This window comes from Ceratosolen solmsi, unplaced genomic scaffold (assembly GCF_000503995.2).
Source record: "Ceratosolen solmsi marchali unplaced genomic scaffold, CerSol_1.0 scaffold3, whole genome shotgun sequence".
Taxonomy (NCBI): Eukaryota; Metazoa; Arthropoda; class Insecta; order Hymenoptera; family Agaonidae; genus Ceratosolen; species Ceratosolen solmsi.
This window is the reverse complement of record NW_011948428.1, coordinates 1,483,141-1,500,310: the sequence shown is the minus strand read 5'-3', so window position 1 is coordinate 1,500,310 and position 17,170 is coordinate 1,483,141. Positions and strand designations below refer to the sequence as shown.

The following is a 17,170-nucleotide window of genomic DNA, read 5'->3' as shown; positions in this document are numbered from 1 at the left end:
TCTTTACATAAAAAAAATTAAACTATTTAAATATGAAGCTAATTTATGTCGTAACAAAGTCATATTTTAAATCAACAATATGCGGAAGATATTATTTCTATATATATATATATATATATATATATACGAATGTTAATGTATTGTTTAAGAATACAGATGCAGAACGATATAATTAAAAAGACTCGTGAATTATAAATAATAAAGTACGTTCCCAATAGCTGGAATATCGCAACAAGTTGCATAATATGCTCCCTTTCAATTACAAATACGAATCGTCAATTGGTATGTGTACTTTTCTCTCTTCGTTTCAAGGCTTATTAGCATATATTTTATATTCATCTAAACGATGCTTAGTTTAGATTTTTACGCAAAAGTGTAACGAATATTGAGCCTGGCATATTACTTAATTAATGACAGTGTAATTACATTTTATCCAGTATTAAATAGTACGGAAATATAGATGAATATAGAAGAATAAATACATTTATGTGATAGTAAAATTTAACGATTTAAAAGCAACAATCAAGTCAGAATTCTTTTTCACCCGCGCATACATTCATGTCGCGGCTTTTCTTTCTTCGTCACTTTACATTCCGACTACTTTCGCACTTTTTATCATCCTTTATAACACGATGATGTTCTCACTTTCACTATGTTCTCAAAAAAAAAAAAAAAAAATTTAGTTACACGAAAGACAATGTTTAAATATTTTATATTATTTACAATTGTATATTCAATAAGGAGTAAATAAATAAAATTCCACTATGATAACGATAACGCACAAACCATGCTTTTATATAGAATTAAAATCGTTATAAATTATATATATATATATTTTAAGCTATATAAATGCAACTATAAATATAAGAAGAATTTAAACTACACGAAACTCGATAACTTTTTTTATTACAACTTTTCATTACAAGATATGCAAATATTTTAAATGACACGAACAAAAATTATATTTTTTTTAGTCATATACACTTTAGAAGCTGTTCTCCTTTATAATGAAAGCAAATAGACATTAAATTACAATGATACATTAAGAAAATAGTATGTACTAATGTTCAAATGTATTTTATATAAAAATACTTTATCTTCGTTTGTAAAAAATTAATTGATATCTATTATTGAATACTTACTAAGTTATTTACTATTAAATATTTATTTACTAAGTTTCATTCTTCGATTAATCAATTCATAATTCGGTTACAATGATTTTATAAATCTGCATAACTTTCAATTTAAACTACTTTAAAATATTTATACAATTGCGGCACGTATTCTCTACAGCAATATTTATAAGATTCGCCAATCCTTACAAATTATGCGAATTATTAATCGCTCCTCCATTTATATAGTTGCCATTATTAACATTTCATTTATTTGTTTACAAAATATTTACATAAGATAGTACCTACATAATCATAAAGAAAGTTGCCCAAAACTCTAATATGAGACGTACGCTTGTAATAAAATATTCATTTTTTTCGAAGGAATCTGAATAAGAGACTGAATAAGTTATTTATACAACAAAATATGTGCATGGCGCCACTTATAATAATGAATTTTTTATTAAAATACGCGAATGCGTAACCGACACTTGTTAGTCTAAAAAATATATCGTTTATGTATCGACGATGTATCGACGCAAGACATTTTAAATGTTTGCAAATTCCTTTATAGAGATGAAGATAAGTCTATAGCGAAGGTCGGCGTGCGCTTATAATACGAATTGAATAAAGGATGCTAATTTGACATATTAGAAGAATCTAACTTTGTATAAGACGAATTGCTTGAGTATGAAGATTGACTAAAAAAATTGTGAATAAGTATCGCGAAGAAAGAAATCGATCTCCCTGAGGGTCCCATTAGTATATTATTTCTTACCTCGTTTATTTTCTCTTCAGTTTTCTTACCGGTTATCTTTTTAAACTTCTTTCTTATTTTATTTTTACTTATATACATACACATACATACACACACACACACACACACACACAAATATATATATATATATATATATATATATATATATATATATAAATGAAAAAGTAGAAATGGGTTTTATCCCAAATTCCACTGTGGTGAATATTGCCACAGAACTTGTGGATTACTCTCACTCGTTAAATATAATAATTTTCCATCAGGATAATTTAATTCATGAAGTATTGATAAAATTTATTAACCTTACTCTCGTGTTTTATTATAAAATCAATATTGTGTAAAATATTTATAAATTAACTAAATTATCAAATGAATCTTACGTAAAATAAGACAGTGACGACATTAATAAAGTAAAATTCACTTACCTGGATGAATGAATTGTTAAAATTCTAAAAGTAAATTCTATTCAAAGTCTTCGTCTTTTCTCAAGTATATTTGACCTCATTATTAAGTAATCGTTAATAATAAGATTTACAATTTTTAGATCAGCATCGCAATACGTCCATCTCGGCGTAACGATACTTGAACATTTAAAGTTTCACAAATCTAACCGTCAAAATATGAGCACTAAAATCAGGTTTCTACTTTTATATAACTCCTTCTTAAAATGTACCACATGTAATTTAAATTATGAGGTAATAAACGTTCGATTTATTTATTACACACTATTTATTAAAATCAATTTTTGATAATGAAATTCCGCCTACAATAATCATCCAATTGTTCATAAAATACGAGAGAAAAAAGATAATTGTTAGCAATGTAATATGAGTTAAAATTAGAATGAATCATCCTCTTTCACTAAAATTAAATAGAATTACCATTTTTTTTTTTTTTTTTTTGTTAATTGATGTTTCAATTTGAATTATGCGTATAACAATTAAAGTTGATCGCGAATATATTTATTAATGAAATTAAATTAGAATTTCAATCCTGCTAATATCATACATACTCTTGCCTAAATGGTAAAATTAAATGTTTAATAAATGAATTATCCAAACAATGATATTTAAATTTGTGACAGTATCGTTATTAATATTTATTAATATTAATATTTTATTCATGTTTAAAAATATTAATAAAAAATCATTTAAAATCTGGGCCGTATTGTCTTCATGCAATGGCAATATAAGGTGATATTAAAATTATAAACTTTATAATATGTAATAGAATATTAATAAAAGATATTTATATAAATAAAGGATCATTAGGATAAAGGAAAACATATTTCTACAAACTGATTTAAGATATAAAAATATTTTTAATTTTTGTCTAATTTTCTTATTATATTATTCCATACTACATAGTATGAATATAAACTTTATAAAAATATATACTCATATTCATGTAAGCTTACTTTTAATTTAGAAATTCTATTTGTTTTGAATTATTTTTTACTCATAAAAATGAAATCTTAATCTATATGACACACATATAAAGTAATTATGAATTTCTTTTTAAGAATTCAGTATTTAAATAATGTTACATTACAAATAAATTTTAGATGAATTATAAAAACTTTTTATAATTTTCATTAATTATATCTATTATGAATAGAATAGATTTTTAACTGTTACTTTATTGAAAATTTATAATAAATTTTATGATTTCATCTCATATTAATTCATCCATATAATAAAATAATTATATTTTTAGTGACACTTTTTACGCATTTCATTGATATATCCATTTTTTTTTTTTTATTTATGACCGTTCTGGGTAAATATGGACAATAGTAAATTGTAATATTGACAAAATTATAAACATAACAATATTGAGAAATAAGAGAAATTGCTGTACAACCTTGAAAAAATTAATTAATAAAATAAAATAAAAAATAGGGAAAAAATAGGTATGAATTAGTTTAGAAAAAGCAATTTCAACATTGAATGTTAATAAAAATTTATATAGGTTATTTTGATAATAATAATTTATCAATAATATTTTTATTTTAACAAAAGAAAACCTTAAGAATATATATATATATATATATATATTGTATAATTGGCCATATATCATGTCTAGTATAAAATTTTGTCTTAAAATATAAGATATAAATTTGAAATAAATAACAATTGAATAGATGCAATATTATTATAAAACTACTAATGAAAAATTAGTTGTTCGTACTTTATGCAACGCATCGATATAATACATTAACTTCGCAATAAATAAACTGCCAATAAAACATAAATTCTGCTGCTTTATTTAAAAATCTAACGCAAGACATAAATCGAAAGTTATATACTAATGAAGGAAAATTGTCTAATACGAAGTCTACTTAGTGAAAATATTCCATTAATTTTGTAAAAGAATCTCACTCGCTAATAATATTATACATTCATTTTATACGTAAACCTTAATCATTATTGTCATATATGTTATATGATATACAATAGTAAATTAAATAATGTTCAAAATTTATTTATACTGATATAATGAACTGAAAGAATATTGAAATCTATTTACCGACACTTTATTGAAAAATTGTACTTTTGTAAATTTTGTCAATAATTAAATATACACATATATATATATATATATATATATATATATATATATATTTAATATAACTTTTGAAAAATAAATAAAAAAGTATAATTAAAAAAGAGACTAATATTATTTATATCAAAAATAGAAATATTAATCTCCTTAATTTGAAAATAATTCGAGTACATCTATAAGAATACCAAATGATATATAAAAGTCGCAATGACATACGAAGAAAATTTAATGTAATAAGTTAAAAACATGATAGCAAAATGATTTAATACTTTGTGAGTGCTTTTCCGTATCCTGTTTTGTTATTAATCTAGCAGAATGGATATATAATTATCAATATGAATCCCAATTTGCGTATTCTCCATCTAAAAGCTTCCTTCAATTATTCTTCCATCACAAAGAATGTGACGTTTTTTCATCCTACTTATGCAGTTAGCAATATATTGCATCACATAACTTTCTTAAAATTTATTGATAAGCAATTTATTTTTAGCTATTTTTTAATCAATCAATTTACCAGACTACAAGCGATAAAAAAATTAATGAAAGATAATTTGAATATTTCTCACTATGTCAACATTTTTCAGACTCTGAGCTCTTATATTTATATGTATATATATATATATATATTTTTTTTTTTTTTTTTTTAATATAATTTATAACATCTTGTGCTTGTATATGTGTTTATTTTATACGCCAAATGGAATACTGTGAATTTACGAATGAGACGGGTTTGTTTTTACTTCGAACGTCTTCTTCAAGTAGAAGTTATAAATGCATTAAAATTATATTTCAATAGATTAGATAGAGAGTTATATTATTATTTAATCCTAGTTATTAAAATTTAATAATCTATCGGAATTATAACCGATTTAAAATATATGAGTTGAATTAAAATTTGTTATCTATTAGTTCCATATTATATTTTTTCAGTTCGACATTTTTATTTAATTAACTACGCTATTACTCACACTCTAAAATATTTAAACATATTTATATACTGTTCATTTATAGTATTGGTCAAATAGAGAAAGTAAAATAGTTATTATTAATAATAGATAGAAGAATTATCATAATTATTGTAAATCGTTTTTAAATTATATTAGAGATTACAGATTTTATGGAAGACGAAATGTATAAATATATATATATATATGTGTATGTATGGCTGTGTAATTGAACAATTAAGATTTTTATTAATGAAAATATTTATGAATCATTTCTTTTAAAAAGCATCAAATTTATCATAATATTCTGCATATATACATTCAATAAATTTTACTACATAATCTAATTAGGGTATTAACATTTTAATTTTTAAAATTTTTTATAATTGTATATGTATTTTGCAAACTCTTGTGTCAAAATTTTTGTAAAGTATACTTGATTAAGGTATACTTTCACTTTCAAATATTCAGTATTTTAAATACAATAATGAATTTGAAATAGAAAAGAAAAGAACATTTTTACAACCAGTGATATAATATCGTGACGAAAGAAATATTATATTTAGTAATCATTAAGAAAAAAATAATAGTATCTAGTAAAGATGAAATAATATTTAAAATTATTTTACATATTCAATATTTAAATAATTTTTTTTCAATCGTGTTTATAAATGATTATGCGCAGTTTCTAAATTAGAATTTTTCAAAATCCTAACTATTTAAAAGTCAAGAGCAATTTTACTAATTACTGTCAAATAAAATCGTTAATATAAAATTTCGTCCTTCTAATTTTATTTTACGACAATTTGGAAAGTTCTAATTGAATATTATATTTACATGGATGATAAAATTTGAAATTTTTATGAAAATTGCATAGGTCATTAATACTTATTATCTTCTAATAATAAGACATTGTTCGACTCTGAAATTCGAAAATCGCTTAATGCATCAAATTTTGTACATATTAATATATATATAATAATTTAATTTATCGATATGATATTGATACATGTAAAACAACTTAAAATGTTTAACGTAAATAAAAAATTCAGAATGAAAAAATTAATTTATGTCCTATTTCTTTTAAAATTAGCCTTTGATATTGTAATTGGAGAATATGTAATTAATTCCGAAAACTAGAAAATCAAGTTGACCGTTAGTAAATATTTTTTAACTTTAAAATATCATTTATTTTGTGTGTATTAAAATAGATAATAATTTTAAAATAGATTTGAAAATAAAGTAAACAAAATGTCCGTTCTTTTTATAAACGTAGCTTTTATATATGTTCACAAGAATTTTGAAAATGTAAAATAGAAATATTATTAATTAACTACTTTTTAAGTATTATATATAATTATATATTATGATTATAATACGTATATGATAAGATTAATGTTAGAAAAATTAAATCTATATAAATCATTAAACATTAAGATATATTGTCATAAATACATTGTAGATTGTCATGGGTACGTTGTCATAAATATTTTACATGGGGAATATTTTTAAGTATAATATCTAAAAAGACCTTTTTACATAGTTTTTTTTTTTTTTTTTTTTATATTAAATGCATTCATATTAAATGATTTATTTATTTAGTCATTTATTTCCTGATTAGATCTAACATGATTGATAAAATGTATTTTATAAAAATGATAAAGAAGGAAATTACGGTTACTTAAACATAGATCGAATATTGCATGAAAAGTTATTTATTTCATACCAATTAAACTGTTATACAAAAGAGTATAAAAAAATTTGCATACCAATAAACAAATGTGCAAAGTAATTTTCGTTATAAAAGAATTTATATATTTATATTAAGTAAATTCTTTTCAACTTATCATACACCACAACAATTCTCGATGTGAAGAAGTTAAATTAGAAAAATGTCATTTATTATAAGGAAAATATCAATAAAATCTAATGAACGTGAAAACAATCCTTAAATATAGAAAAGAAAGATAAATTACTTTCCGTTTAATAAACACTTTTTCCTGATAACATCAAGGGAATATATAAAATGGAAATATCTTATATTTTGTTTTTCAAAACGTTTTATTAATTAAAAACGTATTCATATTCTTAGAAGGATGTTTTTAAAATGTTTAGATGATTATTGTTAAAAAAAAAAAAAAATAACGTACACAAATTTCTATATTTCTTACAGAGAATAATTAAATGAAACGTATGTTTTTTTTAATAATGTTTCATCTCTTGATTACAATCAATCACTAATTTGAAGTTCAATAAGCGAATTCTAAGTAAATGCAATAACTTTGTACGTGTACATGGATGTTTCTCTACTTTTTAAGGATAAAATTTGTTTTTTTTTTTGTGATAAATTGTTTTGGCAGTTTAAAAGAGTCTTTATATTTATCTGAATAAATAGCGATATCAATCAAGAAAATGTGTAACTATCATTATATTAAATTCCAATGTTTTAAAAAACAAAAATATATTTCTTACCCTACGCATACGCTATATACGACCGATAAATTTAAATTAATAAAAGTTTTATTTCTCTACAAAAATTCGTGAAATATATATATTTTATACTTTTTATTGTTGATCTCTATCGAGAACAACAAAATTTCTTCGCACTTTAACAACTTTTTTCTTTGCGCATAGGCTCAAAAATCATTGTATAAATGCACGTACACGATTACGTATGTTCGCCTGTTACTATTTTATATTTAATATTTAATATATAAATAATCGTTGGAAAAAAGTATAATTTACCAAATAATTGAATGGACCATTAATAAATAACTGCAATCTTTTTGTAAATTTTGAGGCTAAAATACCTGTATGAAATTTTAATGCTACAAGAAGATATTTCATTTTCGATTAATATATTTACTAGATATCTCAAAGTAATTATAATGAGACATTATGTTGTAAGAGGGCATTTATAAACTTCAATATAATTTAGAAATAATGTTAATAACTTGTCGGTAGCGTATATAGTAGCAAACCATTTATGTAAAAATTCTTTGTTCATAATAAAGGCGAAATTGAATTGAAGTAGCGAAGAACAAATCGTGAATAATTTTATATATTAGGCACAATTTTATATATCAGTGAACACGATAGTATTCACGAGGATTTATTGTTCGAACATAGAATTACGTATCACTTGTACATTTATAAAATAGAAACATTCTAAATTTCATTTATTGCGTGATGCCTCTTAATCATTGTACAAGTGGCTAATGCATCGCGATACTCTTTTTCACATAAATTTCGTAGAAAGTAAATTTCATACAAAATTTTAATGATTGTATTTGAAAATAATGCTTATCATCTTTAAGACAAAGGTATAAAAAATATTAATGGCATTTTAATTATAAATTTACTGCTTATATCAAGACTTATCATAGAACAATCTATTGGCTAATATGCAAACAAAACGCGATAATTATCCTGTTTTCTGTTAAAAATCAATTTTTTTTTCTTCGTGTCATGCGTTTTAAACATAAGTTTTTAAAAATATATCGAAGCCTGAATCATGTGGAAATTCCTAAAATTAGTCGTACCAAGGCACTATAAAGGAAGTGATTCACATTCGCTCTAATGAATGACAAGGAAAACATTGAAATGCATTTGTCTCATTTTTTTTTTTATTTTAAAAAAAAAAAAAAAAAAAAAAAAAAAAATTGTGCTTCCAATCCTATTATAAAACACAGAGAATTATTGCTCATGACATTAGAGCACGATTGATTACTTTTTATACAAGCACGCGTTGTTCAAATGAAATTACCTAATTAAGCTAAGGAAACGTTTCCTTAATGATATTTTAAATGTACTTTAATGTGCATTGTGATCTAATTTATCGATAATCCGAGCCGCGGTACACATTGAAATAGTTAATCGCAGTTTATTAACCCCCGTTAAAAAGATAAAGAAAGAGCATAAAAATTTCCAAAAAGCTATTTAGCAATTTCAATTTCAATTGGCAATAAATGTTCCAGGTGATTAAAGACGGTCGAAAATTTGCACATTCTTTTCTCAACGGACGCGCTTAAGTGCGAGAAATTTGAAATGTGTTCCATTAATTCAGAACTCGTCGCTTGACATTAAGCGAGACGGACGATTGTCCGCGGGCGTCGTCTCATCGATGCAAACGACGCGAACGATTCATCCCAGAGGATGACGAGGAGGCGCCCCGCCAGGATAGAATAGACATGCCCAAGGACGTTTTCGTCGCCCGGCAGGTGGGGATGCGCCGGCCAGAGCATCAAGGATGGGTATAAGAGTGGCCGGGATGTGGAGGCGTCGCCAGTTACCCTGACTTTTCTCCCAGTAACACACATACCTGACCGTTCATGAACGATCGCTTCTTCTGGATGTATGGACGAGCCCTTGACGCGCACCTTCGTCTCACCATAAGAGCTTAAGCGTTCATCGAGTCCTTTCGCTGTTGGCGCTTTTCAAGGTACCAATTACATTGGTAAGTTGTCGTCGGGAACGCAATACCATGAGCTTTTTGCAAGCCCTTGTTTTCAAAAGTTCTACTATTAATACTAACACACACGAATGTGAAATGTATTCAAATACAATTATATATATATGTGTGTGTGTGTGTGTGTGTGTGTGTGTGTGTGCGTGCGTATATATCTACATGGCTACATTAGGATAATTAAACTACTAAAGTAATTTAATCGCAGCTAATTGCAGATTAAAATAACTACAATGTTATTAAGGAATGGTGATGTTGTAGCAGAGCTTGAGCTTTCATTAAGGCCGGATATTAGTTTATTAGATTCAAAATCTTTCAAATGTAATATAAGCAAGGAAACTTTTCCTAATATTTTACGGTCCAATTATTTTTGCCTACTAATACTATTTAAGTATGACATATGCTTATAAGTTTTATATATTTAATGAACTCGATTGCGCTGTTACGATTTAAATTTTTAGAAATAATTTTTTTAATGACGGATCTCATCGATTCGTGTTTCTCGATAACCGGATACACAAAAGATGCTTTCCGTGAATATAATCTTAACGATATAAGGTCAATTTATACAATTATTTCAATTATCAATAGTAATAGGGCCAATAAAACCGTATGATCGATTAAATTTTTGTTTATTTATCAATATTATTATTAAATTATGAAATTTAACCGAATATAATATTATCGTATGTGTGTTTATATATATATATATATATATATATATATATATATATATAATATTGCCAACAATACGTCAACAAATGCCTATAAACAGTATATAAATAACTATGAATTAATACGTGGGTGTCGGAGTGTGTATGATGTGAGTGAGGAATAGTGTGTGTTCATATATAGTATCATCATAAAACTTGAAATGATTATTTAAAATTCTAGAATTTAAAATAAAAAAGGATTATATGTCTGACATCAGTTTTTAGTAAATAAAAACTATAATTTTGCAATAAAATTTTATTTATAAATATGATCTTATAAAAAGAATCTAATTGTTTTTAAACTCATATGTTCTATCACTATTTTTTCTCTTCAAATTAACATTAGATACAATAAACGCTTGAATAATAAACAATTAATATACAATAAACAATAAGTATTATTTTTATGAAATAAAATTAAAAATTTAACAATTTTTATAATATCCAAAGCATATTTTTGTATATAAACTCATAGTTAAATTATAATTTTAATTACATACTATTTTATAATAATAAATACGATTTTTTATAAGCAGTTAATTAATTAAGAAAATAGTAGATGCAAAAATGAAATAAAAAAGAAAAATATTTTTAAATTCGAAACATTTCTGAATTATTAATTTGACTAATTTTATAATTTAGAAAAAGTAATTCATCATTTAATAAAAGCAAAGAAATTTTATCTATAATGATATTTTATTTATAAAGGACATATAAAGATAAAATATTTTTATATAAATTCACTATTTTTTTTTTCTCTATTCGTATATATAATAATTTCATTTAATATTTAATTGTCTCAATAATTTACCTAATCTTGACAATTCGTTTGTTCTTTCAATAAGCCGTTCATTCAATTTATCATTTTCATTTTCCGAACAAAGAGATTTGTTTTATCTTACATTTATATATAATTTTATGTCTAAGACTATATAAGTATTTGTACGAATTGTGAGAGATAATATGCGACAGTTCGAAACATTGTCGTTATGAATTTTAAACAAAATTTTTAATTTAATATATGAACTGAATTAAATCTTACATTACCCTACATCATTTGAAAAATAGAAAAAATTTATTAATATATTTGGCTTATTTTTAACATATTTGACTTTTTGGCATAAATAATATGACAAAGAATTAAATGTATTAATAATATAATAAAAAGCATTAAATTTATAATTAATACTATGAATAGCAACCAACTTTTTCTCCGTGATCCTCTCATAGAAGGAATAATACAAATTTTATTTCACACGTTCATAAGAATGGCGTTAAATAAATTATTTCTTAATCTTCGTGCCCTTTCCGTAAAATAATCCTTAAAATATTATACCATTGTTCAAGAGGCTTTTAATCTTATCCAAACTTATTCCCTTATAATTCATAATACTTATAATTCATAATAAATTAAAAAAATAGCGAGGCTTATAAGAAAATCTCTTTCTCAATGCTTTATTTTTTATTAAGAATTTAAATGTATTATAAAGTAGCGCATTATGTTGTTTATTTAGGGAAATGTTATTAAAACTTTATTAAAAATACAACAAATGTCCATAAACAAATTACTTAAAAGCAATGGCATTGTCAAAGGAATAAAATTTATGCTTTTGCTCTTTACATTTGCTCATATTTCAAAAACAATAAATTATTATATGTATACAACATGTACAACCTAATATATTATACGATAGAAACGTATATTTTTACTTAATAACTTTGAAAAATTTTATATAAATAAGAATATAATCTGAAATGGCAAATAGTCCTGAAACACTAAAGTAATTTTAAAAGTTATGAAATAAGATATGATTTTTTATTTTACTATATGTTAATATAACAATAATTATAATTATTTATCACAATATTATTATTATTATTATTATTATTATTATTATCATCATCATCATCATCATCATCATCATCATCATCATCATCATCATCATCATCATCATCATCATCATCATCATCATCATCATCATCATCATCATCATCATCATCATCATCATCATCATCATCATCATCATCATCATCATCATCATCATTATTATTATTATTATTATTATTATTATTATTATTATTATTATTATTATTATTATTTTTATTTAATATTTAAATTTTTCATATTTATATATTTCATATTAATATTTAAAATCTATCTATAGTATTCGTCGAAACAGCAATGATATTATTTTAAATCTGTTGCAGATTAAGGAAAATGAGAGCCATACGCATTTTATTCGTATGTCTTGCAACATTCAGTTATTTTGTCAACGCCAAACCTAATGTTGAAGATGGCACATTACTCGAAGATGGTTACCATTACCAGAAATCGAACTCAAATTCAAACTCAAACAGCTACAGCCAAACTAATGATCACAAAGAAGAACTACAAGGAATTATAAATGGCCGAACTTTTAAGGGTGAAAAGAAATCCGGTTACAGCACAAGTGGAGCCAGTCATACTCATAGCAGTTCCTACTCATCTGGTTCTTTTACTAGCAATGTCCCAGCAAGTCTCTTAAGTGATCTGGGCTCTAATGATCCATCGCAGTCCAATATCGCAATTGGATCATATCCAGGGACCGGACATCTCAATCTTCAAAGCTCATCTGCAAATAGTAATCAAAATACTATAAAACCAGCAAAACAAGGGAATCAAACATATTGGTGGTTATCCGAGAATAGTCCATTCAAACCACAAGGCGGATGTACTTCGAAGAGCTGTTATGTAAGTGGAGCTGCTCCACTTGGTGGGGCAGTAGAAACAACAAGTAGTGCCGTTGCCAACGAGACTAATACTGGTTCAGTTGCCGCACTTCTATCTGCAGGATCAATCAGCGCATCTAATCCATTTTTAAATACATCACACGGAAAACACGGGACGGTAAATCTTGCTGGCTCTATAATTGCATCGGGTGAACATTTTGGATCACACGGTGTATCTAGTGCTCAGGCAAATGGTCTTGGAGAACAATATAATACACAAGGAGGATTTGGATCAACTATTGGAGGACCTATATCAGGTTTAACATACAATGGACAAAATCATGGTGGATATGCGGGAATTGGATCTCAAGGGTCTGTCCAAAGTACCGTGGGTGGACAAATTGGGGGACAAATTCAATCGAGTAGCCAAACTGGTTTTGGAGTGCAGGGGGCTAATTCAGGATTGAATCAAGGTGGATTCGTTAGTGGATCTGGTGCACAAGTGGGCAACCAAGGATATGGAACTCATACAGGATATGGAGGTCATTTAGTATCAGGTTCCCATGGAGTTAGCGCATCTATTGGCCATGGGTCCAGCATAAGTCATGGTGGCCACCACCATGTTGGACATCATCATGGTGCACATGCAGGAATTGGTTCCCAAGGGTCAATTGAAGGAAACGTAGGTGGGCAAATTGGTGGGAAATACCCAAACTGGTCTTGGGGCGCAAGCAGGTAGTACAGCTACGAGTCAAGGTGGATTGGTTAGTGGATCTGCTGCACAAGTGGGCACCCAAGGACATGGAACGTATGTAGGACACGGAGGTCATTCGGTCTCAGGTTCCCATAGCGTTAGCGCATCTTTTGGTCATGGATCTAGTATAACTCATGGTGGACATCATCATGGGGGATATACGGGAATTGGATCTCAAGGATCTGTTCAAGGTACCGTGGGCGGTCTAAACGGAGGACAGGTTCAATCAAATACCCAAACTGGTCTTGGGGCGCAAGCAGGTAGTACAGCTACGAGTCAAGGTGGATTGGTTAGTGGATCTGGTGCACAAGTGGGCAACCAAGGATACGGAATCCATACAGGAAACGGAGGTCATTTAGTCTCAGGCTCTCATGGTGCTAGCGCATCTATTAGCCATGGGTCCAGCGGAACTCATGGTGGCCATCACCATGTTGGGCATCATCATGGTGCACATGCAGGAATTGGTTCCCAAGGGTCAGTTCAAGCAAACGTAGGCGGCCAAATTGGGGGACAATTTCAATCGAGTAGCCAAACTGGATTTGGAGTGCAATCGGGTAATTCAGGATCGAGTCAAGGTGGATTGGTTAGTGGATCTGGTGCACAGGCAGGCACCCAGGGATACGGTACCCAGACAGGAAACGGTGTTCCCATAGCGTTAGCGCATCTTTTGGTCATGGATCTAGTATAACTCATGGTGGACATCATCATGGGGGATATACGGGAATTGGATCTCAAGGATCTGTTCAAGGTACCGTGGGCGGTCTAAACGGAGGACAGGTTCAATCAAATACCCAAACTGGTCTTGGGGCGCAAGCAGGTAGTACAGCTACGAGTCAAGGTGGATTGGTTAGTGGATCTGCTGCACAAGTGGGCACCCAAGGACATGGAAACCATGTAGGAAACGGAGGTCACTTAATCACAGGTTCTCATGGAGTTAGTGCATCCGTTGGTCATGGATCTAATGTAATTCATGGTAGCCATGCTGGAATTGGTTCTCAAGGGTCAATTCAAGGAAACGTAGGTGGACAAATTGGTGGACAAGTACAATCTTCCACACAAAATGGATTTGGAGTACAGGGGGGTAATTCAGGATCGAGTCAAGGTGGATTGGTTAGTGGATCTGGCGCACAAGTGGGCACCCAAGGACATGGAACGTATGTAGGACACGGAGGTCATTCGGTCTCAGGTTCCCATAGCGTTAGCGCATCTTTTGGTCATGGATCTAGTATAACTCATGGTGGACATCATCATGGGGGATATACGGGAATTGGATCTCAAGGATCTGTTCAAGGTACCGTGGGCGGTCTAAACGGAGGACAGGTTCAATCAAATACCCAAACTGGTCTTGGGGCGCAAGCAGGTAGTACAGCTACGAGTCAAGGTGGATTGGTTAGTGGATCTGGTGCACAAGTGGGCAACCAAGGATACGGAACCCAGACAGGAAACGGTGGTCATTTAGTATCAGGTTCACATGGTACAACTGTATCTATAGGCCATGGATCTAGTGTAACTCATGGTGGACAAGCAGGAATTGGATCCCAAGGGTCTGTCCAAGGTAGCGCGGGTGGACAAAGTAGCGGACAAGTTCAGTCAAATACCCAAACTGGATATGGAGTGCAGGGGGGTAATTCTGTATCGAATCAAGGCGGATTCGTTGGTGGATCCGGTGCACAAGTGGGCAGTCAAGGATACGGAACCCATACAGGACATGGAGGTCATTTAGTCGCAGGTTCTCATGGAGTTAGTGCATCCGTTGGTCATGGATCTAACGTAATTCATGGCGGACATACTGGGATAGGAACTCAAGGATCTGTTCAAGGTATCGTTGGTGGACAAAGTGGCGGACAGGTTCAATCGAGTAGCCAAACTGGGTTTGGAGTGCAAGCAAGTAGTTCAGCATCGAGTCAAGGTGGATTGGTTAGTGGATCTGCTGCACAAGTGGGCACCCAAGGACATGGAAACCATGTAGGTAACGGAGGTCATTTAATCTCAGTTTCCCATGGCGTTAGTGGATCTCTTGGACATGAATCTAGCGTAATTCATGGTGGACATGCGGGATTTGGATCACACGGATCTGTTCAAAGTACCTCTGGTGCACAAATCGGAGGACAAGTTCAATCGAGTAGCCAAACTGGTTTTGGAGTGCAAGCAAGTAGTTCAGCATCGAGTCAAGGTGGAGGATTCATTAGTGGATCTGCTACACAAATAAATGGTATTAGTGGAGAACACGTAAACGATTATAGCAGTCAACTTCAGGGTTCTGAATTGAATAGTAATGCTGGATCTGGAGGTCCGGTTATCATCCAGAGTAGTGTGAATGCTATAAATGGTGCCCATGGAGAAATTATAAATCAAAGTGAATTTGGTGGACAGATTAATTCGAGTTCTGCTGCACTTGGTGTTAATAATAATGGAGTGAGTGGATTCGGTATTTCTTCCAGCCATAGTGAAATTGTCGGTTCCGTAGGTGTCGAAGGAAATGCTCAAAGTAGTTTTACCATTTCTCCTGGTTATAATGTACTTGCCGGATCTAATATTGGAAATGCAACTAGCAATCAAGCAAGTGTTATTGCAACAGGACAATATTCTGAAAATCAGAAACCTGTTATACCACTTGTAACTGGATATAGTATTGACTGTAATGGAGCAGGGAAAATTTGTGTTAGCAAACATGAATGCATCAATGGATATGTCAGCTTAATTGGAATTACAGAAGTCAGTCAGAAGGTCAGTAATCTTGTTTATTAATAGTATATTATTATTTTCAATTTAGAGGAAGGGCAAATCATTTTATATATCCTTGTTGTCGTTAAGCATTCATTGATCACGAAAGTGTCACATAATTGGGAACATTTTTATTTTATTTGACTAATTATTCTTGAAATAATTGGATTAATGATTAAATTGTTCTGCACATTGTTTTATTATTGTAAACTCGTATTTTATTTTTAAATGAAACTTGAAATGTAAGAGTATAAAATTTTTAGGAATGTGATAGTCTAAAATTTCTTGTATTATTTATAAAAACTATGAATATTTATTAGAAATTATCTATACGTTTCTTATTTAGATAATTGCAATAATCACAATATATTAATAATAGTTTAATTGTATATGTGAATCGTATTGCCTA

The 17,170-nt window shown here is 28.7% G+C and overlaps 1 protein-coding gene across 1 annotated transcript; it reads left to right on the top strand.

Moving 5' to 3' along the window:
- Window positions 1-9,700: 9,700 nt before the first annotated feature.
- Window positions 9,701-16,785, top strand: LOC105363686 (spidroin-1-like). The gene is made up of 4 exons (XM_011501437.1): window positions 9,701-9,852; window positions 12,783-13,939; window positions 14,019-14,511; window positions 14,691-16,785. Exons 2-4 carry the CDS (start codon window positions 12,793-12,795, stop codon window positions 16,783-16,785), a joined length of 3,735 nt encoding a protein of 1,244 aa, XP_011499739.1. The 5' UTR covers window positions 9,701-9,852; window positions 12,783-12,792.
- Window positions 16,786-17,170: the final 385 nt, after the last annotated feature.

Excerpts from the sequence above, each read along its gene's own strand:
- LOC105363686 (XM_011501437.1), top strand. The coding sequence starts at position 12,793 with ATGAGAGCCATACGCATTTTATTCGTATGTCTTGCAACATTCAGTTAT. Across the intron at positions 13,940-14,018 it reads TGGTGCACATGCAGGAATTG|GTAGTACAGCTACGAGTCAA; the intron begins GTTCCCAAGGGT and ends GGGCGCAAGCAG. Across the intron at positions 14,512-14,690 it reads GCAGGAATTGGTTCCCAAGG|CGTTAGCGCATCTTTTGGTC; the intron begins GTCAGTTCAAGC and ends GTGTTCCCATAG.